Source organism: Anopheles funestus, chromosome 3RL, assembly GCF_943734845.2.
Source record: "Anopheles funestus chromosome 3RL, idAnoFuneDA-416_04, whole genome shotgun sequence".
Lineage (NCBI taxonomy): Eukaryota > Metazoa > Arthropoda > Insecta > Diptera > Culicidae > Anopheles > Anopheles funestus.
Window position 1 is genome coordinate 30,530,232 of NC_064599.1, and position 27,540 is coordinate 30,557,771.

At 42.0% G+C, this 27,540-nt stretch overlaps 2 protein-coding genes across 11 annotated transcripts; both read left to right on the forward strand.

The window, feature by feature from the left end:
• The first annotated feature begins 1,268 nt into the window (after nt 1-1,268).
• Nucleotides 1,269-18,179, forward strand: LOC125767866 (tyrosine-protein kinase transmembrane receptor Ror). 10 transcript variants are annotated; one of them, XM_049434806.1, is made up of 7 exons: nt 4,498-4,697; nt 5,492-6,525; nt 12,737-13,933; nt 14,003-14,213; nt 14,284-15,005; nt 15,082-15,407; nt 15,493-18,179. In XM_049434806.1, the coding sequence occupies exons 2-7, from the start codon at nt 6,404-6,406 to the stop codon at nt 16,719-16,721; spliced, it is 3,807 nt and encodes a 1,268-aa protein (XP_049290763.1). In that variant the 5' UTR covers nt 4,498-4,697; nt 5,492-6,403; the 3' UTR covers nt 16,722-18,179. The 10 variants fall into 10 exon arrangements, with proteins under 10 accessions (XP_049290758.1, XP_049290755.1, XP_049290760.1 ...); XM_049434801.1 differs by lacking the exon at nt 4,498-4,697 and adding an exon at nt 1,269-1,659 and having other exon boundaries at nt 12,737-14,213; XM_049434798.1 differs by lacking the exon at nt 4,498-4,697 and adding an exon at nt 1,269-1,655 and having other exon boundaries at nt 12,737-14,213.
• Nucleotides 18,180-19,330: 1,151 nt separating this feature from the next.
• Nucleotides 19,331-25,966, forward strand: LOC125767865 (xanthine dehydrogenase/oxidase-like). The gene is made up of 9 exons (XM_049434795.1): nt 19,331-19,723; nt 20,556-20,602; nt 21,615-21,787; nt 21,863-22,397; nt 22,463-22,792; nt 22,875-23,125; nt 23,193-23,654; nt 23,717-25,084; nt 25,155-25,966. The coding sequence occupies exons 1-9, from the start codon at nt 19,674-19,676 to the stop codon at nt 25,812-25,814; spliced, it is 3,876 nt and encodes a 1,291-aa protein (XP_049290752.1). The 5' UTR covers nt 19,331-19,673; the 3' UTR covers nt 25,815-25,966.
• The last annotated feature ends 1,574 nt before the right edge of the window (nt 25,967-27,540 follow it).

A 27,540-nucleotide genomic window follows, 5' to 3' on the forward strand; every position in this document is an offset into this window, starting at 1 on the left:
GTGTTTACCGACGTTTAAATAAACATGGCCGCATGTTCCGTTTGCCGTGCAAATAAAATCACGTTTCTCTCATGCCTAAGTGTGAGGAACAGCTGTTATGTTATAGGATTGATAACAAAGTTGTAGAACGAGCCATGTTTAGATAGCAAAAAAAAACGTAACAAACGATAGTAATGATTAAACTAAAAATTCGCCTTACCCTTTGCTAGTGATAAGAATGATTTGAATAAAACAAAACTGGAAATGTACCCTTGACATAGAAAAACCAGTATCTATACCGGTGGCAGTTACAAAAAAACCAGACAACCGTTTCTCGATAGATTCACATACGCAAACATTCAAAACAGGAGATGCGGCGTCTTTAAAATATCCATAAATTAGTGAAACAAGTTTGGCGATCAAGACCAATACAAACGATCGTAGGTCTTTTGGATTTATGTATCTGTTTTAAATTTTCTAAAAAGTTTTCCTTCCCAATCCCCTACCGGCCTTCCGTTAATACACAAAAATACGGAGAAAAGAAAATCCAAAACTCTTAATGTTTAATTGATGTACAACAAACAGTTTTCCATATGCTGCTTTACATGCTTTATTTTTAGATCGTGATGTTTTCTTCATTTTTCCTCTCTTAATGTTCATCGATCGAAATTTGGATTGCAAAATGGTCTAATAAATCTTACTCTCATATCAGATTATAACGCATGCTCATAGATTAATATTTTCATTTTTTCAATATACGTTTTTAACCAGTTTTTTATTACGAGGAACCAATTCAACCTTCATTTTTATTTCTTACTTCCATTTGTATGTGCTCTCTCTGTATGTTTTCTGCTCTTTGCAATGCTTGTGTGCTGCAATAATCATAAAATTAGTTTATAAGATTCACGAATGTGACTGTTTATTCGATCTTCTGTTTTTATTCTGTGATTCTGTTTTATATTGAACATTGTAATAATTGGAAATATCTGTAAATAATGCAATATTTTTTTTATTTCTTTCTTATTCTTTCTCATTTCTCAAATACCAGCGTTGTATAAATTGAAGTTTTTTTTTGTTTCAGCTTGAAGTTTACGAATTGTACAAAAATATTTATTATTAACCGTTTTTCAATTATTTAATATTTATTTATTTTTCCAATTATTACAGCTTTTGCGATAATATCAGCACGCGTATGGTGCTAATGGTTACAATAGGAACCTTTCATTTCCTCCTTGTATTTTACCTTATTCCGGGCATGCTAGGTTGTGATTGTGTGATACAAAATATTTAAGCAATAAAAGCAATTATTATGTTAATTATTTAAAAAAAAATCCAATCATTTCTTTTAGCAGTTTATTTTTACTACAATTCACACCAACATTCGTCAACGACTTATTTTTAAACAGAAACATTTACCACAGTTGATTCAACATTCAGCACACGCAGTACGCAGCCATAAACAGCACACCTCCCCTAACATTCCGCGGTGAGTTTTCCACCGATTTTTCCCGTTTTTTCCAGCCCAGCCGTAGCAAAACTCGCACACGCACACACACCCGCTCAGTGTCGCTTGTCATTTCACCGTGGCTGTACACAAGTTTTCTCGACCACTAAACAACGCGCAACGTTCATCAGCATCATTTCGTTCGTAAAGGTTTTATCATGTGAATTGCACAGTGAGTGTATTGAATAATCAATCTAATGTGATGTGAAAATGAAATCGGTATCAAACGACACGTTAAATAGATACGTTTTGTAGTTGTTTTTGCAAGTTAAGAAGAGAAGCGTGGTAGTTCTTTGTTGCTGCCTAAAGGAGGGATAAAGAAAGGTCAAAAAGCTCTTTTCCTGTGTTGCGGTTTTTCATACTGAAAGTGTATCGTGTTTCGCTGTGTGTAAAAAACAACAACCATCAGCACATAATGGCAGTGTTTTTTCTTTCGCTTATGTAGTTCTCTTCTCTGTGCTTTAAAGGATAAAGTTGCATTACCGCTTAATCCATCTTTACATATATTGTACTACCGTACAATTGATTCAACAAAGCACACAAACACAGCTAACCATCTGCAGTAGTGTTTGTATTTACTGTATTCGCTTCTTAGCACATCCATTAAGCAAACGAAACATTAGAGAAAAGAAAACTCCCATTCTAACCACACGCATCAATCGTACCCGAATCGTATCTGAATCTGCAGGGGTGAAAATAGATGACGACACATCCCCACGCCTGGCACGGTTTAGAAAATTTCTAATTTTTCCGTGGGTGAAAAAACATATTAATCGTTACACCATAAACTTCGAAGAATGAATGTGAAACAAATGCGGGTCAGCAATGGAATAAATGGATGTTTTGACACGTGGGATAAGTGAAAATGTGGTCAACAATTTAACTATTTTATGGTGCTCGGTGTGTAATGTTTTCTAATCAAGCGAGTTTAGGCGACAGAAAGAGAGAAATTGTTTACTTTATATAACTGTCCTTTTAAAAATATGTTTATGTTTATCCCCTTTTTTTAATTTGCTTAATTATGTGCATTATGCAAATTATGTTGAACATAATTTCAATTAAAAATAATTAATTTTTATTTTGTAAAAAAAAGTAGTAATCTCAATATAATGCTATTATTGTTGTGTAATGTTTTCTTATAATTAATAAACCAACTTAAAGCACCTATCTTCTGGCAAAATGATTAGCTAGCATAAAGTCTAATTCTGATCTTTTCCCTCTAAAAACCCGGACGTCCATCAAACGATCTCTACCGTGGCGAACTTCTTTAGTACTGTTGACACGTTGGTTGACACGCTAGCCGATACACAACGCCATCGTGTCTAATAGTGAATTCTTCCGCTTATACCAAACTTTCAAACGGAACTGTTCACCACACTCAGAATGCCAACAAGTGGTTGCATATCGGTTTTGTTTGCATAGCCTGTTTACGGACTGTCTGTTGTCCAAAGTATGTTTTTCTTTTTTTGATAGAAAAACTTTCCCCTTTTGCAAAATTATCGTTCCAATCATTCTGGTATACGTTATCAAACCAGAGTGACGGGTACCTAAAGAAGCTTATTTAAACTATTTCCATTTATCAGTTCCAAGAATTTCATTCACGTTCTGCAACGTGCGTTCTGCACATGTTTCCCTATTTTTTTGCAAACATTGGCCAAAACTCAAATTTCGTTTAATGTAACAATTAGTTTTGGATTTGAATTTGATGTATTTGTTTGTCTAGTGAAATATATTTGTGATCGTGATAAATGATAAAGGCAGCTAGTTAGGAAGCGTGCACACCACACACTGGCCTGATGCATGTTCAAATGACAGGCGGTGAGATCCGAAAAAGCATAATCAAAACATATTTTTACTCGATATGTACACAGCTGAAAGGCTAGACAAGATTATTTTCTTTCAAAGAGATACAATATTTGACATTGTTTGACATTCTCGATTGCAATTTTTGTAGGCCTATGTTGGTTCAATTTTTTTGATATGGCACAACAACAACAGTGTAGAACTGCTGGGTGTTTTATTTAGAATAAAATAAATATCATGCATTTACTCATGCTTCAACCTTTGTTTCAATGACCAAAAATACACCCTTACTTCTATAACCACTAACCTGGGTATGTCATGCATTTTGTACGGATTTTGGCCTTTTTTGTGTGGAAAAGTATAAATATTTTAATTTTTAACTGTTGTATTGATTTCAAATTTCCAAAGTTGCCTTAAATTACTTAACATGATTTAATTAAAGCAGAAGTTCTGCACAAAATGTTTTACCTAACCGGTGGTTATAGCAGTAAGGGTTACAAATCGAATATTTAATTAAAAGAATATTTAAAAAAATAGCAAAACTCTGGTTTTTGCGTGTATGATAGAAGGTTTTTTAAGCCATTCCTAAAGTTTCAAGCCGATAGCTTCATTATTTTAAATGTTGTAAAGATTTAAAAGTGCAAAACATACCCGGGTAGGTGGTCATTGAAATGAAGGTTATGACGCAAAAGATTATTAAGATGAATGACTAAGGCACTATTAATTATCGTAATATTATTCATGAATTATGTTAAATTATTATTAATATCCATTTAATTTTAAGTTCAAGTTTTTCTGTTATTACAACACCTTAAACATAGATAAAAACATTACAATTTCTCAAATCCAGCAACGAATTTAATACACACGAAGGAATGAATTCAAACACACAAACTAAAAAGTACGCAGCCATTTACCACAGTTGATGTCAAGATGTATATACACGTACGTTCAGTGCAAAACTGACAAATGTTTGACGTATTGGATAATATTTTTATTTTCTTTCGTATTTCATAGTTTGTTCGAATCGCTATATCGTGAATAACTAAAACGATCGATTCATATCATTTGTTTGCAATAAAATATTTGAAATAGGACGAAACACTAAAATAAATCTGTAAACATACAATAAAAAAACTCGCTCTCTCTCTCTTTATAAACCTTGGCACCAACATAAAACGACTCCGCGCAGCTGTGTTGGTGGGGTGAGTTCACCCTCGCTTGTGTTGTTTTCAGCCACCGTCGTCGGAAGCATAACTAGTTCGTCCTTTGCGTGAATGACACAAACGCAAGACAAAGTGCAACCTGAAGTGTAGTGCCTGCGATTACGGTATGCGGTGTCGTGTAAGCAAGTATGCAAATGCAATGCAAGTGAAGTGAAAAGGTGAAATGTGACGAAAACAAAAAAAGTGTGAGTTGCATACATTCGCTACGCACCGTGTGTGTTCCCTTTCTCGTTCTTGCCGCGGTGATTTCCATCCAGCGAGGGTGTGTTTCCGCTCAGCTGCCAACTTGTATCCGATAGCATAAACCACGCAAACACTACCACCACCAACAACGCGTTTCGGAAGATACGTACTCCACTTCCACACCCGGTGCATTTACCTCCTTGCCTCGTGTCTGTGTAACGGGCCACAAACAAACAAACAAATTTCGGTGGACCACCACAAGAGCAATGTGTGTTTGGTAAATCTTCAGTTCATCCGTTCCAAGAGGCACTGCCTGCTGCAACAGCATTAAAACGCATATCTTTTGTCCCGCGAGTGCACATGTGCACGGGTGCGTTTGTTTCTGTGTGTGTGTGTGTTTTGTGTAGGTGTGCAGGAGGGAAGGAGGGAAGTAATAATAAAAAAAAAGAAAAACGATGAACTTATGCTTTCTTAAGTGCTGCTCGTCGAGTTCGTTGTCGTTTCCCTTGCTCGGTCGCTTACAATTTTCAGCTCGCGCGCCGTTATTGGCTAAACACACATATCCCTCGGCAAGGGCAGCCGTTCACACAGAAAGCGTAGCATAATCGTGCGGCATCCATCCCCCGTTACAGCACATTCTTTGTTGTGTGCGCGTGTGTGTTTGTGTGTGCATTTTATGCTGAAGCCTTACCATTTCTCGGCGAGCTGTACACGCTCCTGGTGGGACGGTGAATGGTGGCAGTCATAAAAATTGGAAACAAAATATAAAAGTCAATTTTTTATTCCCTCTTTGCAGCAAGCGCACCCCGTTTATACGCAATCGCTTTCAACGAACGGTGCGGAGTTAGTGGTGTAGTAGCAGTAGCAATAGTAGTAGTAGTGATAGCAGCAAGAAGCAGACAACGGTAGCGGTTCAAAAGAAATGAAGTGGTTCCGTACGGTTTTAATGGAGTGTTAGACAAGTATTTATTACCAGCAGTGTATATATACGTACAGCCCGGTTCCATTGGAGTACGGTAAAAAAAAGAAAACATAAAACTACACAGGTAGACACAAACAAAAATTCTACTCTATTGGCACCGTTACTGTGGAGTTGTGAAGTGTCGGAAAAAAAGGAAATCTAACTGTTGCATTAAGCCCACTGCAATGAGAAGTGAACCCGATGAGCAGTGAGTGAAAAGTGAATCATCGGATTGTGAATATCGAATTTCTTCGTGTGTGGTTTTCCAACTGTCTACTACCAACGTCACGAAACGTATCAAAACCACGGTTGGGAAAGTGGAAAACGTGGAAAAGCTGCTTCATTCCCCCCCCGGCAAAGCCCACACACACACCCACTGTTGTGCCCGGCGCTCCAATGTTTTAGTGTGAAAAACGTTAAAAGCATAAATTCTAATCGACCCAAAACAACAGAGGGTTCAATTCGTAGGCCTGCTTCGTTTGCCTGCTCAAAAGTTAAAACCATCTACTTTGTGTGCGGCGCGTGTATGGGTGGGAAAATAAATTTCCTATCCAAGAGTGCGTGTTACCATCGGCAGTAACGCGCAGTCGGAAAACATCAGCCTTCTACACGGTCCATTTGAAAAAGGTGCTCGCCGCAAAAGGAAAACCCCATTTTCCATCGGGGGGGTGAAGCACTTTCCACGGCGGCGCTCGGTGTGCGTGTGTGTGTGTGTGGGGCGGTGGGTTTAACGGTCGTGCCGAAATTATGTTAAAAGTGATTTACATCCTCACGATTGCCGGTTGTTTACATTCGCCAGTGACTTTCGGTCGCGAACAGCAAATCCACCAGAACCAGCCGTACCATTACACCTCGGACACTTCCAATGGGTAAGTGCTTTTTGTGGGGGGCCGGGTTTTATATGTATGGATTTTAAATACGAAATCAAACGACACAACTATACCATCGGGCATTGGAATGAAGTGTTGGGTTTGGGGAAAGTTAGTTCTTCACCTGCACTCTTCCGCTCCGAATCAGGGCATTTTGTTTTTTTTTCGTTTTAGGAAAAGGACCTGTCAAAGGTCACCACGAACCTCAAGAATAAATCGCTGCGAACCGAACGCTCCCGTGCGGCACACGCTTGGGCGCAGATTAGTTTAACGGCTTTTTTGGGGCTTTTTTACATCCCGGAAATTTATATTATTCCGCTCACGGTTACGATTATTACCAACGCCCGCAATATCAGTTGACCACGTTCCAAACCTGAGCTCCTTACGGGACCGTTTGTCGAACAGTGTGAGCGGAAGCAAGAAACAGTTCGCTGGCATACCGAATCGTAAGAAAAACACCCAGGAAATCGTACTGACCTAAAACCGTTTCGAGTATATACAGCTTCCACCCGCGACCGGGTAACTAACCCAATGACCTCTGGCATTCGGAAAATGAATCCTTCCCCCCCATTCTTCCCGTACTCGAAGTTATTTCCTCCGAGGTGGGTGCCCAGGGAACGTATCGAATGGTATTCGGGCGACGATTTGTTATGGAATGCCAAATTTGTTGGCCGTAATCCAATTCGCTATACCACCGAATGCTGCTGCTTCCCCCGGTGAATGTTAGAAGGATATTAAACTTTTCCACTGTTCGATTGCAGTATCGGGCGGTAGTCGCATAGTACGCTCGAGCATCGGGCGCAGACATTACGACGCCAATGGATGGTTTGCTCAGTGAGCTCACCACACACCACAAGAGACAGGGACGACCGACACTTAAAAACGTTCTGTCCCATGCCGGAGTAGCGCAGCTTCAATGATGGTTGCTTCCGCATACAAACACTTGCAGATAATTTATGTCAAGCGATTTAATATGCAGATGAGCTTGTCCTTAAAAGGGAAAATAATAAAAAGAGAGAGAAAGAGAGAGAGATGGGAAAATATCGAAACAATACCCAACCGATCCCGAATCCCACTTCACAACACAAATCTAAACCGTAGCGAATGCTTAACCGTGTGGGGAATTGAAAATTAACTTCCCTTAAACTCTTGCCTCAAAATCCCTTTTTTTCCTTAGTGTGTCTTTTAATAAATGCAAATATTTGTCGCCCCAAAGGGCCATCATCATGATCAGCTGAGGTTACGGGTTGGCAGCAAAACCCCTTTTTTCAAACCCCCAATTTGATTTCCAGCAGTCTTCAACAAGGAACAAAAGTCGCTTTCTTTCTCTACCTCCCACACCTCCCTTTCTACCCCTTTCTAACCTAATCTTTCAATGCCACATCCTTTCCCCATTGCTGTGTGCGTGAGCAGATCCGACGGTGTTCGATTTTATCCCACCGTACACGTGATGCTGGACAAGGAGCATTAATAATCCTTGTTTATGTTTCGGATGCCAACGCACCAAGCCGGGAACAAGATAGCCGGAGACATGATTCTGGGTCGATGTGCCCACACCAGAAACCCACCCTGAAACCGGATATACAAGATTAAGCCATTAGAATAACTAAACAGAACCGAGACAACCACGTTGCACGTTCGTACCACTGCACCCGACCCGAGTTTCGTGCGACTAACGAGCCGAAGGGAAAACTGTACCATCCCGAAAATATGTCCACCCGTGCACGGGGAAGCTTCACCGAAGGGAGGCGAAGAGAGGGTTGGAAAATGGATTTGTATTTATCGTCAAGCTCGTTTAGAGCTTTGCTTCCGGGTTCGTATACACGGTGGGAGGGAGGGGTTTTGGAAACACCCGGGGTAAGGATAAATTATTAATACATGCAATCAATAATAACGACATAAAGTCTACCGTTGCTGATGAACGTTATTTGATCGTGTCCGGAGTTTTGTAGCGTATGCGTGTTTCCGTCGTACTCCATTGGGTGGGGAATGGTGCGAAACATCATTCCATATCAATGCTCATGTAGCTAACCATCAAGAGTGATTAGGGTAACATATTGACCGTTTGCGTTACGATCATAAAAAGCTCGAAAAAGCTACAAGGTTTCGCAATGCTGCAGTGTAGTAAACTTTTCAAAAGCAATATTAAATGAAAGATGAATTAATTGATATTAAAAAAATCCTTTCGGATATTGATTTTTAAACAAAATTATGTATGAAATTGTTTACTTTCCTTAACCAACTCTTTCTCGGCTTCAGTTTGTCACAAGTGTATCAATAAGTCGATCCAGACTTAAATAGAGCTTTATGAGTTGAATCGTTTGGTGTCGTTTTCATGACGTAGACAGCCCATCAAAGTTTTACGTCACTGTTCATCCTTATACAGCTATGTATAGTTAGCGACATGAAAGTATAACATTTTGTCAGGAGTATCTTTCGTCGATACGAATATCTTGTCAGTACATCAATATTAATTCCTAGGATTGACTCTTATGACCACTACGTCTCAATATTTTCCGGTATTTGTTTATAGTATATTTTGTACAATAACATACACCACTTTTGATAACTTTCCCCGAAATTCCTCATAATTACTTAAATATTGGCATCTAAGTCTAGCATCTAGTCATCTAGCATCTAAGTTACATGCTTTAGTAATCTAATGAATCTTGTATCTGATGGACGTATTAATACTATCCCTCTTCCATTATTCTAAAACCACTACGTATCTGTATGTCTTTGTAGATGACCTAAAAAGCCTCTGACGGCCTTTGTCATCCTTTCTCCGAACTCATTCTATTGACATGATAATAAGATCACTATCCAAATCATAGAACTCGGCATTGTGGCGACTTCTCCGATGTGTTTTCATACACACACAGGAGCACAATTTTTTTTTAATCCATAATTCCTGTCTCAAGGACCTAAGAGAATACACTGAGGTTATAAATGTTTTATATAGTCTTAACTTCAAGCGTCGCGGCATTTTGTAAGCCATCAGTTTCGACACAATTTGAAATATTTCTTAAACTTATACCATGTTGCACCATATAATGCAATTCAAGATCCTAAAATATAATATATCATTTTTTGTTTTTAAAATTTTATATTTCATGTTTACGACTTTTTGCCGGCATAAATCATTTTAATTATAGTGTATATCGCACATTACAATTTAAAACCAGATGGCGTTGTAAATGCTTTTTTATCTCTCTTATCAGCTCATTGTTTTCTTATTACCATGCGGATAGGACAATTTTAAAAATATGTCCATAAATCCAGATAATTGTTTATTCGGTAAGATATATGGCGCACAACATGGTGTGCTGCACATATAATCTTTTGCTTTTCTCCCATCACATAAAACACAGTCAAGAATGTTATGAGCAGTTTAAACTACCACAGCACCATCCAAAATACCCACTTCTCTGTCTAAAGCAATCTCAAGAAATGGCGCAATTTCTTCCCCCCACGCTCGATCCTCTCTCTCTCTGTATCAAGGAAGTATTATGGTGACCAACATGGCCACAATCAAACAGTCATCCATCAGTCAATCATGCGCTTTACGACATCGTTCCATAATGCTGTAGCATCGACCATTTTCCCGCTCCATGGTAACAAAATTTACTGCATCCTGCTCGGTTCTTCAACAAAACCTCCACTTCATCGTGCCGAACGATCTATTGCGCCATCCGAAAGTGGACATGAATTTTTCATCTTAGTTTTTAATGAGCAACCGTGTGCAGCGACTCTCGACTCCATCGAAACGTGGAAATAATGCCCGGACCAATTTTGTCTCCACGCCGTACCAAAACCACGGATGACAAAACATTTACGATGCCACTGATCTAGATCCAGTTGCATTCTGTTTACACTAGCGCGCTCAGTCGGCTAAGAACGGAACGGCGGCCTTCTAGCAGACAAGCACAGTAGCACCATTCGGGAGAAAGACGGAACACGGACACTGGATAATTAATGTGATGAAAACGGCTATTCCGTACCTTCCCTTGACGGCCACAGCGGATAAAACCACCCGGACGGACCCGGAGTGCTGGTGTGTGTCAGGCGACACGACTTCTCAATCATTCAGATGCGCTCGGTTGTAGAACGAACGATGTCTGGTCGTTCCAGTTCCATTTGCCATTCCATTTTACGAACGTTCCGGTGTCACACTGCTGGTGTGTGCCGTTCGTTGGTTTGGGACGTAAATTTACAACCACCGGAAAGTTGGTCGGAGTGGGTTTTCGTTTGGATCGACCCATGCCAGCTGAGGAGATTGATTGTTCTCTAGGAGATTGCCAGATTCGGCCCGTTGGGGGGAAATAGCTCCATCGGGGGTCCCATTCCCGACGTTGACATACAATGTGTTGGGACAGGCTTTTAACAAAGTACCAACAAAAAAAAAATACATTAATGCATAGAAAGCATTTTCATTACCGGGTTGCCTTAGGCTTCTAATGTCCTTTCGTGTCATTTAGAGCTTATTGAGTAGCCGGTTCGCCTAGTAGTACTTGCATTAAATATTTCATCCATTGTTAGCTCATTTACGGAAATGTGTTAAGTGTCGTTGAATTAAAGATTCACTTCACTGGTCCGTATGCGTCCATTCACAACATGCATGGGTGAATATTGATGTAACTCGTTACAATTTCATTAAAAAAAGCCTATCAATAAAACATCAATCGAGAGTTCCAACGAGCTTTGAGTGTTTTGCGTTTTATGTGGCGCATTTTAGAATAGAGTAATTTATTACATTTCTGGTTGTGAAAACTGTAGAAAACTGAAAACATATACGAAGAAAAGAAGAAATTTTTCATTTCATTTAAATAAAATACCAAAGATTGTTCGTTGTTGAATTAAGGGAAAAGAAGTCCTTTATTTCTACCTGAAATTTATGACTCTTTTTAACATATTTCGGTTTGTCCGAATTATTTTGCTGTATAGTTTGTTGTCAATTTTAAAGGTTCCTATTGTATCTGTCATACAAGTCTAATTACCAATATTGCCAAAAAAACACTTTTTTTAATCTGTTGTTGATTTTAATTTCTAATTAATCTAGAAGGTGTGAAAAAAAAGAAGAGAATCGTTTGGAACCACGTACGGACTATATGGTGGATGCAAAAAAAATTACAACCAAGGTCCCTGAAGCTCTTGGGAGTCATACAGCCATCTTTGACTTAGCGTTTTCCTGGTGAAACACCTCTTTTGTTGAAAAATTTTGACCGTTTCTTAGGTCAATCGCTAGTCCAGTTGTTGACGGTAGTGATCTGAATCTAATGTTTGGTCAGAGGGAAGCAATTGCTTTAAAATTGTTATATTATCATTGATTTTATCGCAAATAATGACGAAAAAAATTAAAGGATTTCTTTTCTCCCCTTACCTAATATTATTACATTAGAAAAATGTAACTTTCACCCACTATTAACTGCAAATGGTTCCATAGAAAATAAACACGCAATTATACTCCATTCCATTCGAAGGGAAGCGGAACGAAGACTAAAGCAAACCGTACCGTATCGAGTTCTGTTTGCTCACTACTCATTTTATCTATGAAAGTTGATTTACAACAACGAACAAAAAAAACAGGACCACCCCACACGGTTATACGAATATATGCGTTTGTTTGTCTTTGAGAGCGTACTTTTACTCCATCTGCAACGTTCCCGTTCAGCGTTAAAATCTTCCCCGTCCATAAAAGTCCCATCAAACACGCTAAGTACGTACGCGGTTGTTGAACGACTAAATAAAAGCCAGATGGTGTGGTGCTCGACTTTTTAATAACGGGCCTATCGTGTCCTTCCCCATTCAGGAACACTTTACCGGCTACCGGTTTCACGGAAACCAGACCCCATAAGTCTGTTCTGGCGTTTTTTGTGTGATCTTAGCGAAAGGAAGCTCAATATAAGCTATCGACACAACAAAAAAACACACACAAAGAGACGACTGAAAAATGATTCGCTTAAGATTCACATTTTCCGCACCTTATTTTTCTTTCCTTGTGGAAGCCAAGCGAGCGTGTAAAGTTTCCAACTTCTTGCAAAAAAAAACAACACACGCCAGAGACTCAATGCCATTTTGTTTGAACATCTTTACACTGTACCTCACGTCTGGTTCTTCGCATTTCCCTGTGTGTCTTAGGGTTGGAGCTAACTTTCTATACAACCGTTCTAATTGTTCACGTTTACTTTGCTCCTGCCGCCTTTCTTTTCAGGCTGACATTTACACCGTCCGGTAAGGCCGGATACGCACGAACAGGGAACGGTGGTGGCTACTCAACAAATGCCAAGTTTAACCGACGGAAGAAGACGGAAAAGTTACACCAGGATGGTAACTCACAGTACCGTGACGAGGAGGACACGATCGAGCCGGGCGTGTGTCAGGTGTATACTGGTGCCACATGCGAACAGTACCTACGCAATCAAACCGTCTTCGTGACGCCGGACATCACGATGGAGTTGCTGGAGGAGCGACTGAAGGCGGCGTACGGTGTGATCCGTGAGTCGAAAGACATGAACGCCAACTGTCGCGTGTATGCATTGCCCAGCTTGTGCTACAGCATTCTACCCGTCTGCCGTACGCCCGAACTGACCAACCATCAGTACTTTGCCAACCGTGCTGCGGCGGAAGCAGCACGCCGAGCAGCAACCATCGGCCGGGGGAAGTTTAAAGCGCACGAGAAGAAAAACAACCGCAAACAGCCGTTGCTAAAAGCGTCCCTTTCAACGCCTGTTCCGTACGAAAGTACCATGAGTAGTGGGTCACTGTTCAACGATACGCCTACGACCACGGAACGGCTTCGGATATATTTTCGTGGCGGCGTGACACCGGACCTTGGGGGACGCTTTTTCGACGGTGACATCGTTACGGAACATGCCGTGCCAGCACCACGGTACGACAATACCAGACGGGGTCGAAGGGCCGCCCAGCAGGATTATCGGTACGTTCAACCGGGCGAGGAAGTATCCGTGCTGTCGTACACTTCGTCATCGGGTCCGAAAAAATCGTACCCACCTACGCGGAACACGGAAAATCTGCGACGCATCTGCCGGAACGATTGTGAACTGCTGGAAAACGAACTTTGCCAGAAGGAGTACGCCATTGCGAAACGACATCCTACAATTGGGCAAAAGCTTCCGCTGGAGGAGTGCGACGATTTACCACTGCAGAAGAGTGTCGATGGAACGATCTTGAATGGCATCGGTGGGTTGGGAAGTTCGGGCGATATGGAGTGTATGCGGTTGGGTATCGATTTGGACATTAAGCCGGACGATGATTGTTACTGGGAGAATGGGGCGAGCTATCGTGGCATTATGGATCGAACGAAGTCGTCCAAAATTTGTATGCGCTGGTCAAAGTTGATGCACACGATGTCGGAGTTCCCGCACCTGGCTGGACACAACTATTGCCGGTATGTAGTTGATGGGTTTTCGGTCCTCGTCGTCCCAATAATGTTCTTTGTGCTTTCTTTTTGCATTAGAAATCCACCACATGCTGGTCCAATGGATGCTCCCTGGTGCTATGTGGACATGCAGAAGACCATCGAGTACTGCGACATTCCGAAGTGTTCCGAGCGAATGTGGATGTACATTATCATCGGTTTCATAGCCGTTATCTCTCCGCTGTTTATCGGTGTAGCTGTGTTTTGTTGCCGGAAGTATCGCAAGCATGGTGTATCCAACATCCAAAATGTAAATATCTTTACCGTCGCCGAATTGTATGTGCACCTTGGTAACATTTTCTTTCTCTCTCCATTTCCAGATCAATCTACCGAATGCGGACAAGAACATTTACGGCAATTCGCGACTCAACTCACCGATCGAGATGACGTCCCTGATAGCGAATCAATCATCAACCGGTGCCGCTAGCCGGAACGCAGAAAATGGTGGCATTCAGGGTTTAACCACCGGTCAGCCCGGTAACGGTGGTACCGCCGGTCAGTCGTCACAGTCGCGTAACAATGGTATCTCGCGCGTTCCCCAGTACACGCTGCAGGACGTGCGCTTCGTCGAGGAGTTGGGCGAGGGTGCGTTCGGCAAGGTGTACAAGGGTGAACTGACGCAGAAGAATGGCGAGCGGATCTTCGTCGCGGTGAAAGCATTGAAGGAAAATGCGAGCGCGAAAACGCAAGCCGACTTTAAGCGCGAGATCGAGTTGATATCCGACCTGAAGCACGACAACATCGTCTGCATCTTGGGTGTCGTACTCAAGGAGGAACCACTCTGCATGCTGTTCGAGTATATGGCGCAGGGCGATCTGCACGAGTTTCTGATCGCAAACTCACCGAACGAGGGCAAATCGTTGAGCCAGCTGCAGTTTTTGCTGATTGCGCAGCAGATTTGCGATGGCATGGAATATCTGGCAAGTCATCATTACGTGCATCGCGATTTGGCCGCGCGGAACTGTCTGGTGGGCGATAGTTTGACGGTCAAAATTTCTGACTTTGGTCTGTCGAGGGATATCTACAGCTCGGATTACTATCGGTAAGTCTTTTGCACCCGATCAAGATCATGAAAGATCCAGCTGACGTGCTTTACTGTTCTTGCACGTTTCTTCCAGCGTTCAATCGAAGTCCCTTCTGCCCGTACGCTGGATGCCTTCGGAGTCGATTCTTTACGGCAAATTCACAACCGAGAGTGACGTTTGGTCGTTTGGTGTTGTGTTGTGGGAAATTTATAGCTACGGTTTGCAACCTTACTATGGATACAGCAATCAAGAAGTTATCAATATGGTTCGCGCCAGGCAGCTATTACCTTGTCCAGAGTCTTGCCCAAGCGCAGTTTACTCGCTGATGGTAGAATGTTGGCATGAGCAAGCCGTACGACGACCTACGTTCCCGGAGATTGGTCATCGGTTGAAGATATGGTATCAAGCACAGAAGAGAAGTAAATAAACAGACCTTTCCCCGATGTTGCATAGCTGCACAGTGAAACAGTGAGTAATTTTCGGTTGATTTCCCCCCTTTTTTAGGTGAACAAAACGAGCAAGGAGGTTTCAATCGTAAGGGCTCAATGTTAAGCGTCAATACGAATCGCATGTCCTCGCAGGGCAATCTAAACATTGCTACACCATCGTCCTCATCAAGCCATCATTCACTAAGCCGGGAGCGTAACGGTGAAGGGCGATCAGATCAACAGTTGCAGCAGCAGCAACAGCAACAACTTCAACAACAGCAACAGCCACTTCTTCCCCAAACACAGCAGCGAAAACATCATCATCATTCGTTGGAACGTGAAAAAATCCTACGAACGAATCAATTACAGCATCAGCAGCAACAGCAGATGCAACAAACGTCCCAGGTGGGGCCACCGCATTCGGCCACATCTCGACCACACCATCAGCACCATCAGCATCACCATTCGCTAGATCGTAGCAACAATGGCAGTGGTCGGTTGGATGAATCCGCTTGTTCCGCTGGTGATCAGTACGAGACGCAGAGTAACCGTAGCTTCTATCATAATGCAAGCGCTAGCCGAAGCAACAAAAGCATCCACTCGATGCAGGAACCGGCACAGCATCACGCAAACCATCATGCCCATGCCCATCAGCATCATTCGCACGGTCAGCAACCACAGCCACCGATGGGAGGACACTCGCAAGGATACAAAAATTTTAGCCTGCCACGGAAAAGTATCGACAGTGGGCTGGAATATGGAATGGAGGCTGATTTTAGCGGTGTGGTTACGAGCAGTCCTGGTTATCCAGCCGCAGGTCGGGCAGAAATTAAAGCACGTCCTCCGAAGGATCCACATCGGCACCATCACCATCATCATCACCATGGTTCGGGGCGTAACAGTCGAAACCGGATTGACGCAGTCACCGCAGTCGGTAGTTCCATATCGTCCCTGCCCGGGAGTAGTGATATAGCGTCTGAGTTGGATCGTCAAGCACAGCATATACCAAAGAACAGCACACAATCGCTAGTGACCGGAAACCAACCGATGGTACCGCAGCCCAACCCAGGCATGCCGCCGATCGGGCGTAAAGCAAGTCATAGTGGAAGCATTCTTAGTGTTGCCAGCAGTACGAGCGAACAGTGCGGGGTAGCAGGTGGCGGCGGTGGAGGCATCAGTTCCTTTCAGCCCGGTTTCAGTTCACCTTCGCCGACCGTACAGTCCGTTGGGAATGGTGTCGCCGGTGGAGGTGATCCAATGTTGCCACAGAGCGCTCTAATGCAGTCATCCTACCACGAAGGATAAGGCAAATGGTTTTGCTTTTCACCCGTTTTAACAACTAGTAGCCTAGATTAAGGAAAGAACAGTCCCCGTGAATGTGCGGTTTTTTTTTTATTTTAAACGGGCTCCAGTGCAGGAACAGATAGGTAAACAACCGGCAAGCAAAGGTCGGAAGTTCGGTTTCATTTCAATTCATCACACAAACACAAACAGCTCAAATACAGCATCCACCTTTCAGGATGATGTGCCATATTGCGATCTCAATGTTGGACTGCTAGTGCATAGGAATTAGCGTTAGGAACACCCCGTTTACCTTACCGCGTCGTGTGTGTTCATGTTTCATTTTAATTTAATTTTTTCCCTATTCAAACTCTCCTGCTGCATGGAAATGTGCAGCTTTAGGTTAATCTTGCTCGCAATTCATCACTCTCTATATCCCGTTCCATAGACTAGAATCGTGTAGCTATTGCTACGCACAAACCAAAAACAAAACAGACTTTAATGTTCTCCTTTTTAGAACTGAGCATAGATAAATTAATTCACTGTTTTAGGTACGAAAGAGTACTGCCGTGTAGCGGGTTTGGAAGAAAAGTCATAGATAAACCCATAATATCTCATTATACTCTACTAGCTTTTACTTTGGACTGAATTTATTACCGTCTTATGTTATGTCTTAAGTATCGCAGCAAAACAAACAAACAAATGGAACTACCGTCGAACCGTGTCCGTGTTCTCATTCCAAGTGCAACTGGCCAGCCGCCAATAGGGTGTCTGCTGGATGGAATTTTTAAATCGTACGTTAAGCCCAATGCCCCAACGGGATTTATGCATTTTATGTGCTGCCGACCGCCAACCGAACGGTTTCGGCGAGGTTCACAACAAGCAGCAGCAGTCTCACAACACAGCCAAGCAAACCAAGTCATCGATGATTCCGTACCATCCTATGTATCTATTATGAAGGAAGTGGGTAAAACAAAACATAAGCGAAGCGTTACAAAACAGAGAACCAAGAGACTATGTGCAGTGTGGCAATAGGCAGCTGAAGGGAAAAAATAATGATAATAGTGAAGAAAGCGAATTCACATAAAGAATAATTAATTTAACTATCATGATAAGATACAAAACGGTTTAATGTATAAGGAAAAATATATAAAACAAATAGGCGCCCAACATTATCATCCTTCATCCTTGGGTGGAGTTGAGTGGGCGGTCGTGTTTTTTTTTTCGCGCATTGGTGCTAAGTGCGGCAACCGTTCAGTCAGTGCGACCGGAATCGCCTATCGGCCACACCTCAATTTGTGGGTTTCCTTCGAACAGCTCCAATGGGGGTGAGGGGAACCGCAAGTCACATTTTGTGACATTTTTATGCAAAGTGCAAGATAACAGAAGAAAAACCAAAAAACCGTGTAATAATATTAGTAAGACAGATCTTTTTTGCATGTGAAAAAATAAATACAACAGCAACAAACAAACACACACAAATCTCTTGCAAAAGAAGATACGGTATGGAACGAAATTTTTTATCGGAAAAATAACGCAACCAAGTATGATGTTGTGAAGAATGTAAAGAAATTAGCAACTTTAGTTTCTTTTTCAGTTAAACTTATTTCAGACGCTTCACAATTGAAACAAATATAAATATATTAATGAAAGAAGCGGTCGTCATCAACACATACACATCTAAGCTGTAGTACGGAATGGACTTCAATGCCGCAGCAGGAAATGACGGTGTAACGGCTAGATCTTGACATCGTTCCGAAATCTTTTATTTAATTTTAACAATATTATTCTCGTAGAGCACTTTTTATGGGAAGAAAACTTTCTCTACTTGGCTTAACGACCTCGAAGGTCATGTCGGCATTGCTTCATTTAAAATGATGACTATCAAAACCTAATTCTTTATTGTTACAAGATGCGCAAGCTAATATTATAGTCCAGCAACAAACGCTCATAACTACTTTATCAGCTAAGATACCTTCTAATTGATCCCTAAATCAATCAAATCCGCATTCTACCGGCATTTTGTACATAACTTTGTAATGTGCTGACTAAGCAGTTACCGGCGTGTAAGTGATCTTGCAACAGTAGCGCACTGTTTTGTTTGTTGTTTCATTTTCTCGTACGTATTTTGTTCCCCTTCCTATCAGCTGATAAGCTCGTTAACAAAATTGTACCGTCTCAGCTGTTGGAACCGGTTATTACACATGAAAAAAAAAAACTGGAATCATCCACAGTCAATACAAAACACATCAACAGAGGTGAGAAATGCATTTGCTTTTGATTCGCATGTGAGATAGAGAGAGTGCTGCTACTTCAGTGTTTCTCAATACGAGTTTTATATAAAATATCGTTTGCAAAAAAATTTGAAACTTTTATTACTATAAAATATAGCTTAATCTTATTTAACTCGCCACTGAAGTTTGTCAATGCGTGAACTGAACTTTCTGCGGTTGAGGGAATCAAATAATATACAAATATTAAAATTGCACAAAATATCCAACGTCTTTCGAATTTCGTTGCGCATGACAGTAAACATACGCAATTTGTTTAATAGCTAGTTGCGCAAATTGGTCAACAGATCATTGTAGAAATATAGCATAAAGTGCCTCTGCGTTCCTTTTAGTGTGCAAGCACTTGACGAAAAAAAATAAGCTAGAATTATCTCTCGCGTGTGTAAGAACCGGCCAATCTTGACCTAACGCCCGGCCGTACGACGCAAACTGCAATTCGCTTGCGCTGAGATCACCACTCGCTCACGATCAGTCGTAGTGAGCAGAACGTTTGTGTTTGTTGCCCGCTGTTTGACGAGTGTTTGGCACGGTTTTTGGCGTGGTGCTTCAGCTGTCGACTCCATCTGTGTGTCCTTGAACGAACAACGCTGTATCTTCATTTCGCAACATTTTTATATTTCAACTTTCTATACACTTTTTTGTGACGGCATTTATAAGTCTGCGTTTTACAAACGGTTCGTTAGCCATGCTTTCAACGCTCGGTAGTTACATTTGGGGCAGCTCGGAAGCTGATAGGTAAGGCTGTGTGATTGCGGATGCTGTAAAGCCAAAAAACAAGAATGTGCGTAAATTTTGTGCGATTGTGTGTGTGCGCGTTTTTTCCCTAAAATAGCAGACAGCTCGTTTCCAAATCGAGCAATCCATCATGACTTGTTTTTATCCATCCACGAAAACGCAAATAAAAGCAAGCAAGCATTGTTCTCTACAGACCGGTTTCCAACCCGAATTCAACCGTTTTAACACCGACATGATCATGTTGCTTGATATTGAACTTCGCATAACAACAGTTTTTTTTTTGGTTTTTGAACATTACTTTATGTTCTCCTTTTTGTGCAATTTTCTCAGTGCGGGTCAAAAAAAAACTATCAAAACATCAAGTCAGCAATACGGCCAGGCCGTTCTTTATGAATAAAAAAAAAAAAAAAAAACATCAAGTCATTAAAACTGGTTTACTGACGATTGTGATTGTTTTGTATTTTATGTTACCGATTTGCCGTACTCGTTGCGGTCGTAAAACTTGTCAAAGACGTGACCAAGATGTCGTTAAGCATCCGGTAAAGGTAGCCGGAGTATGTTTACGGTTACGAAACATGCAATAAGGTGCAATTTTCTCAAACACCTTCACGATCCGTTACCATGGTAATATACACGTCACAATGCGATATTTCTCGTGATCATGTCACGAAAGGCATTTTTTCTCATCCAACAAATATGTAACATTGAATCATGTAAATAAATTCCACTGCTGCATTACTCCAACCCTGCACCTTTACCCTTATCAACGGGCGAATATCGCAATGTGTAAATAATGATAGGTTTTTATTGCTTTTCGTTTTTTTTGTTGCAGTCCTCTAACGGAAATCACCTTTACAATCAATGGGAAACCGTACACTGGTGAGTGTTGATGGTAATTAGGGCTAAGGAAACAAAATCTTCTACTTTCAAGTAGAGATGACAATAATAACTCTTTTTAGTGAGTCAACTCAAAGTGAATGAGTCGTTATTAGGAGTCAGCTCGTTTAACGACTCATTTCGGAGTCATAAAAAAACCCGGTATAAACGTATAAATTAAGGTTCGGACATTTTACTCACTCATGAGTGTAAGCATGTAGCAGTGGTGAGTTGAGTCGCAAAAAGACTAAATAAGTGAGTTGAAACGAAGATGATCTGATCGGCAAGGATATGAAACGGGATCCGCCGCTGATAAGGACATTTTCAAATTTTTATAATTTTTTATTCTTTTTTTTATTAAAAGCATTATTTGAGTTACAAGAAACATATTTCCACCAATTCGCATTGAAATAAATCAATTTATAAAATTTTGCTAAACTTCCCAAAAACCAAGACAAGGTCTTGGTCTTATAGTCTTAGAAAATTTTCAAATTTTTAGATTTTTTTTAAGATTTTTATTCTTTTTTTATTTAAAGCATTATTTGAGTGAAAATAAACTTATTTCAACCAATTGGCATCAAAATAAATTAATTTATAAATTTTTGCAAAACTACTCAAATAAACGTAAGGCTACAGCCTTAGGAAATTTTTAAATTTTTATTTCTATATTTTTATTATATTTTTCTATAAACAGCGAGCAGTATATTCATTTGTCTAGTTTGGGTATTGTACACATGTATTCCGTGTCAACTCATGTGTATCAAACGTTTCGTTTCAACTCATTTTTGTTTCAACTCACGCATTTACTCTTTTTGCGACTCAACTCACCACAGCTACATGCTTACACTCATGAGTGAGTAAGTGAAAAAAGAGTCACTAAAACTCCTCGTGGTGTGTGAACGAAACTCGTTCAATACAACGTTTCAACTCACTACCTCACTTTTACTCACTTTGCACATCTCTCCTTTCAAGCAGCGTGTCTAACTTTTTTTTCTCTCCTTTTGATTGATTGTAGTTGACCCCCGAACGGTTCCGGTCGATACCTCTTTGAATACCTTTATCCGGAACCATGCTCATCTGACCGGTACCAAGTTCATGTGCCTGGAAGGTGGATGTGGTGCTTGCATCGTAAACGTAAACGGTATCCATCCGGTGACGAAGGAGAAAAAATCATGGGCGGTCAATTCGGTAGGAAAAACTGATGGTTCCACCTGATGGGATTTTGAGGTCGCTAACTTTTGTATTTCCAAACCCTTTTTCCAGTGCCTGTATCCTGTCTATGCATGTCACGGACTGGATGTGAAAACGGTCGAAGGTATTGGCAACCGGAAAGATGGATACCACCCCATTCAGCAACGATTGGCCCATCTGAATGGTACGCAGTGTGGCTACTGTTCACCCGGCATGGTGATGAACATGTACAGCCTGATGGAAGCGAACCACGGTGCGATCTCGATGGAAGACGTGGAAAATGCTTTCGGTGGTAACATTTGCCGCTGTACCGGGTACCGGCCCATACTGGACGCGTTCAAATCGTTGACGGTCGATGCAGACGAAAAACTGCTCGACGCCTGCCAGGACATTGAGGATCTTACGAAAACGTGCCCGAAAACGGGAAGTCCTTGTGCGGGCAAGTGCATTTCGGCGAAGGATCGTATCGATCCAAAGCGTCCGGTGAAGCTAGTGTTTGAGGACGATAAGGAGTGGCATCGTGTCACGCAAGTGGCTGATATTTTTGCAGTTTTCGAACAGATCGGTAGCAAACCTTACATGCTGGTAGCTGGCAATACCGCTCACGGTAGGAATAGTGTACAAACAAGGGGTTCTTTTCACTGTAGTCTTCTTCTTATTAATGTTTTACAGGTGTCTACCGACGAAGTCCATCGCTACAGGCATTCATCGACATCAATGCTGTTGAGGAGCTCCATACGCATTCCTCCGACAACAACGAGCTGGTCGTCGGAGCAAACGTTTCCCTCACGGAATTCATGCAAATACTGGATGCAACCGCAAATAAATCGCCAAACTTTTCACACTTCAAACAGCTGGAGCAACACATCGATCTGATCGCAAACGTCCCGGTACGCAGTGCCGGAACGATCGCGGGCAATTTGAGTATTAAAAACCAACATCATGAGTTCCCATCCGATATGTATCTGTTGCTGGAAACGGCTGGTGCAAAACTGACAATTCGTAAGTATATTTTGTGAAGGCAGAAAAGTTTGGACCCCCAACTTTGCTAAATACCATTCCCCTTTTTTTTGGTTCAATCTAGTTGAAGCCGGTGGTAAATCAAGTCTCGTTACACCGGCCGACTTTGTCCAGCTGGACATGCAGAAGAAAGTGTTGAAATCGATCACGCTTCCAGCGCTGGATTCCTCTCGCTATAAGTTCCGATCGTTCAAAGTGATGCCACGATCGCAAAATGCGCACGCTTACGTCAATGGTGCTTTTCTTACTAAATTTGCCGAGGATGGTGTGACGGTGGAGTCAATCAAGATTTGCTTTGGAGGAATCAATCCAAATGTAAGTGATCGCTAATGAGATCACGGGAAGAATTGAATCTCTGAATTGCTTGTAATTCTCCTTCTAGTTTACTCATGCTACTGCAACGGAACTGTTCCTGGTAGGTAAAAATATGTTCGACGCTGAAATCATCCAAGGTACGATGAACCAGCTAAACAATGATATCCGTCCCGATTGGGTACTACCCGATGCGTCTGCTGAGTATCGTAAAAATCTTGCGATGGCACTGTACTACAAATATCTGCTCAATATAGCACCGGATGGTACGGTGCTGGTGAAACCATCGTTCCGTTCCGGTGGTACCGTACTGGAGCGTGCTCTATCATCCGGCCAACAGACATTCGATACGTACGAGCGCAATTGGCCACTGACGAAGAACATTCCGAAGATTGAGGCACTCGCCCAAACGTCAGGTGAGGCCAAGTTTACCAACGATTTACCTCCACTACCCGGGGAACTGTATGCGGCCTTTGTTGTTGCTACCAAACCGCATACACGCATTGGGAAAATAGACGCCACCGATGCGTTGGTGAGTAAAATTAGACGCTTAATTAAATACCCCTCCTCTAATTCCGATCTTTCGCCCTTCAGAAATATCCCGGTGTTGTGGCTTTCTACTCTGCGAAGGATATTCCCGGTACGAACAACTTCATGCCAGCCAACCTCGGCAATCAGGAGGTGGAAGAAGTGTTCTGCAACGGTGAGGTACTGTACCATGGCCAACCGGTCGGTATCATCGTGGCGGAAACATTCAACCAAGCAAATCACGCTGCCACGCTCGTTAACATTCTCTACGAACGTGTGTCCCAGTCGCAACCGGTCTATCCGACGCTAAAATCACTCATTGACAATCAGTCGAAGATGCGCATCTTTGACGAACCACTCACTACCACTCGCCGTGGTTCGAACTATCGCGTCAAGGTATCGGCTGCTCGGAAAGTAACCGGACGGTTTGAAATGGCTGGCCAGTATCACTACACCATGGAGACGCAAACATGCGTGTGCGTACCGATCGAGGACGGTATGGATGTGTACAGCTCGACGCAATGGGTCGATCTGTGTCAGGTCGCGATCGCATCGATGCTGAAGGTGCCCGAGAACAGTCTCAACTTTACCGTACGCCGGCTGGGCGGTGGTTATGGGTCGAAAATTTCACGTGCCGGTCAGATCGCATGTGCCTGTGCGTTGGCGGCCCATCTACAGAACCGTCCGGTTCGTTTCGTGCTGACGATCGAATCGAACATGAGCTCGATCGGTAAGCGGTACGGTTGCATTACCGACTATGAGGTGGACGTGGAAAGCAATGGCCGTATTGTGAAGCTCACGAACAACTACATGCAGGATTATGGTGCTTCGCTGAACGAATCGGTCGGGGAAGCAACGACCGAATTCTTCAACAACTGTTACGACACCAAAACGTGGAAGGTGGTCGGTAAGGCGGCCAAAACGGATGCCCCTAGCAATACCTGGTGTCGAGCACCGGGTACAACGGAAGGTATTGCTATGATCGAAAACATTATGGAGCACATTGCTTGGGAGTTGGGATTAGATCCGTTGGAGCTACGATTGGTCAACATGCCGGAAGGTAGCAAGATGCGCGAACTGGTGCCACAGTTCCGCACGGATGTGGAGTACAACCAGCGCAAGGCGGAAATCGACCAGTTCAACGTGGACAATCGTTGGCGTAAGCGTGGCATTGCCATTTCAGTGATGCGCTATCCGCTCGGATACTTTGGTGCGTTGCACGCACTGGTAGCGATCCATGCTGGCGATGGAACGGTTTCAATTACACACGGTGGCATCGAGATGGGTCAGGGCATGAATACCAAGGCGGCTCAGGTGGCTGCGTACGTGCTTGGATTGCCACTGGAGAAGATAAGCATCAAACCAACGAACAGTTTGACGTCTCCAAATGCCATCGTCACCGGGGGCAGCATGACCAGCGAGGCAGTGTGCTATGTAGGTGCCGAAAGGACAACGAATTTCATACTCAACTTCTCACATTATGCTCTGTTTCTTCCCTCCACAGGCCGTAAAGAAAGCGTGCGAAACTCTCCTGGAACGCATCAAACCCGTGCGCGATGCGAACAAGAACGTACCTTGGGAAATCGTCACGCAGCTGTGTTACGCGAGTAATGTTGATCTATGCGCAAGCTATCAATATCGTGCTACGGAACTGAAACCGTACATCATCTGGGGATTAAGCTGTGCCGAAGTGGAGGTAGATGTATTGACCGGGAATGTTCAGTTGCGTCGTGTCGACATCCTGGAAGATACGGGAGAGAGCTTAAGCCCTGGCATTGATGTGGGACAAATTGAGGGTGCATTCGTGATGGGTGTGGGCTATTGGCTAACGGAAGCACTAGTGTATAATGCGGAGGATGGTGCACTGCTGACCAACCGTACCTGGACATACAAACCGCCGGGAGCGAAAGACATTCCGGTTGATTTCCGGGTGCGCTTCCTGCAGAAAAGCTCCAACCCCGCTGGAGTGTTACGTTCGAAGGCGACCGGAGAACCGGCCCTAAATATGTCGATTGTGGTGCTCTTTGCCCTACGAAATGCTCTCCGTTCGGCACGGAAGGATGCTGGACTGGCAGACGATTGGATTCCGATGGGTACCGCATCCACACCGGATCAAGTTCATCTGCTTGCTGGAAACTCAACCGAACAGTATAAGCTTAATTGATATCCTGGATGAGGATGACACCGTTGCTGGATTACACTTATTTTACATGACTTGGTGCTGGTACAATATCTTTATAAGGATTTTTAAAGCAAACAAAAATCTAAATACATGTATTGCTTTGCTTAAAATACATTTTTTTTCATCTGACTGAACTGACTGTGTTTTGATTTTCTTCTTGTAGTTGTGCACATTTTAGCAACGTGTACTGATATGATCAAAATATCGATTGTAGGTATTTGCAGAGGCGGATCAACCACTACGCAAAGTACGCGGCCGCGGGGGACCGAGGGGCTTTTAGATATGCAATATTGCAACACTTCAGTTATTTTCCTGCGTCAGTTGTGGGGCCCCGGGATTCGTTTTTTATGCGAATTTGTTGACATAAGTTTCGTTTCACTCAAATAATGCTTTAAATTAAAAAAAGCATAAAAAATAATCAAAAAAAAATTAAAGAATCTAAATTTGCCAATCTCGTAAGGATCATTTTTGCACCAAGTTTTGCCTATAACTCGGTCGGTATCCAACGGATCGCCAATCTTTATCCTGTGGTCGATAGATGGCACCAATGGCTACATTTTCTTCTTGGACGGCTATGCCCTCAGATGTCTGTGCCAGAAGTTATGCGAGGAAAAAAGTTCCTTACCCTGTTTGAGAAAATGTAAAATGTTCCTCATTTTTCTGCAATTCAGCAAAATTTTTAAATGTGATATATTTTGTTGCGAATTTGTTGCAATAAGTTTCTTTTCACTCAAATAATGCTTTAAATTAAAAAAAAGAATAAAAAATCAGAAAAAAATTTCAAAAAATATCGAAAATTTCATAAGGCTTACCCCTTACGTTTTTTCTTGAGAAATTTTGCAAAAAAAAATAAAATTGGTTTATTTTTAATGCCAATTGGTTGCAATAAGTTTCTTTTCACTCAAATAATGCTTTAAATTAAAAAAAAGCATAAAAAATTAAAAAAAATCAGAAAAATCTATAAATTTGCCAATCTCCTAGGTTCATTTTTGCACCAAGCTTTGGCTATAACTCAGTCGGTATCCAACGAATCGCCAATCTTCAACTGTGGTCGATAGATGGCACTAATGGCTACATTTTCTTCTTGGACGGCCATGCCCTCAGATCTCTGAGAAGTTATGCCATGCCTCTCGCCAGAAGTTATGCGAGGAACCAAGTTCCTTACCCTGTTTGAGAAAATGTTAAATTTTCCTCATTTTTGCACCAAATTTTGCCTATAACTCGGTCGGTATCCAACGGATCGCCAATCTTCATCTTGTGGTGGATAGATGGCACCAATGGCTACATTTTCTTTTTCGACGGCCATGCCCTCAGATCTCTGTGCCAGAAGTTATGCGAAGAACCAAGTTCCTTACCCTGTTTGAGAAATAGTAAAATTTTTCTCATTTTTCTGCAATTCAGCGCAATATTGCGAATTTGTTGCAATAAGTTTCTTTTCACTCAAATAATGCTTTAAATTAAAAAAAGAATAAAAAATCAGAAAAAAATTTCAAAAAAATTTTTCACTCGAAAATTTCATAAGGCTTACCCCTTACGTTTTTTTTGAGAAATTTTGCAAAAAAAATAAAATTGGTTTATTTTTATGCCAATTGGTTGCAATAAGTTTCTTTTCACTCAAATAATGCTTTAAATTAAAAAAAAGCATAAAAAATTAAAAAAAATCAGAAAAATCTATAAATTTGCCAATCTCCTAGGTTCATGTTTGCAC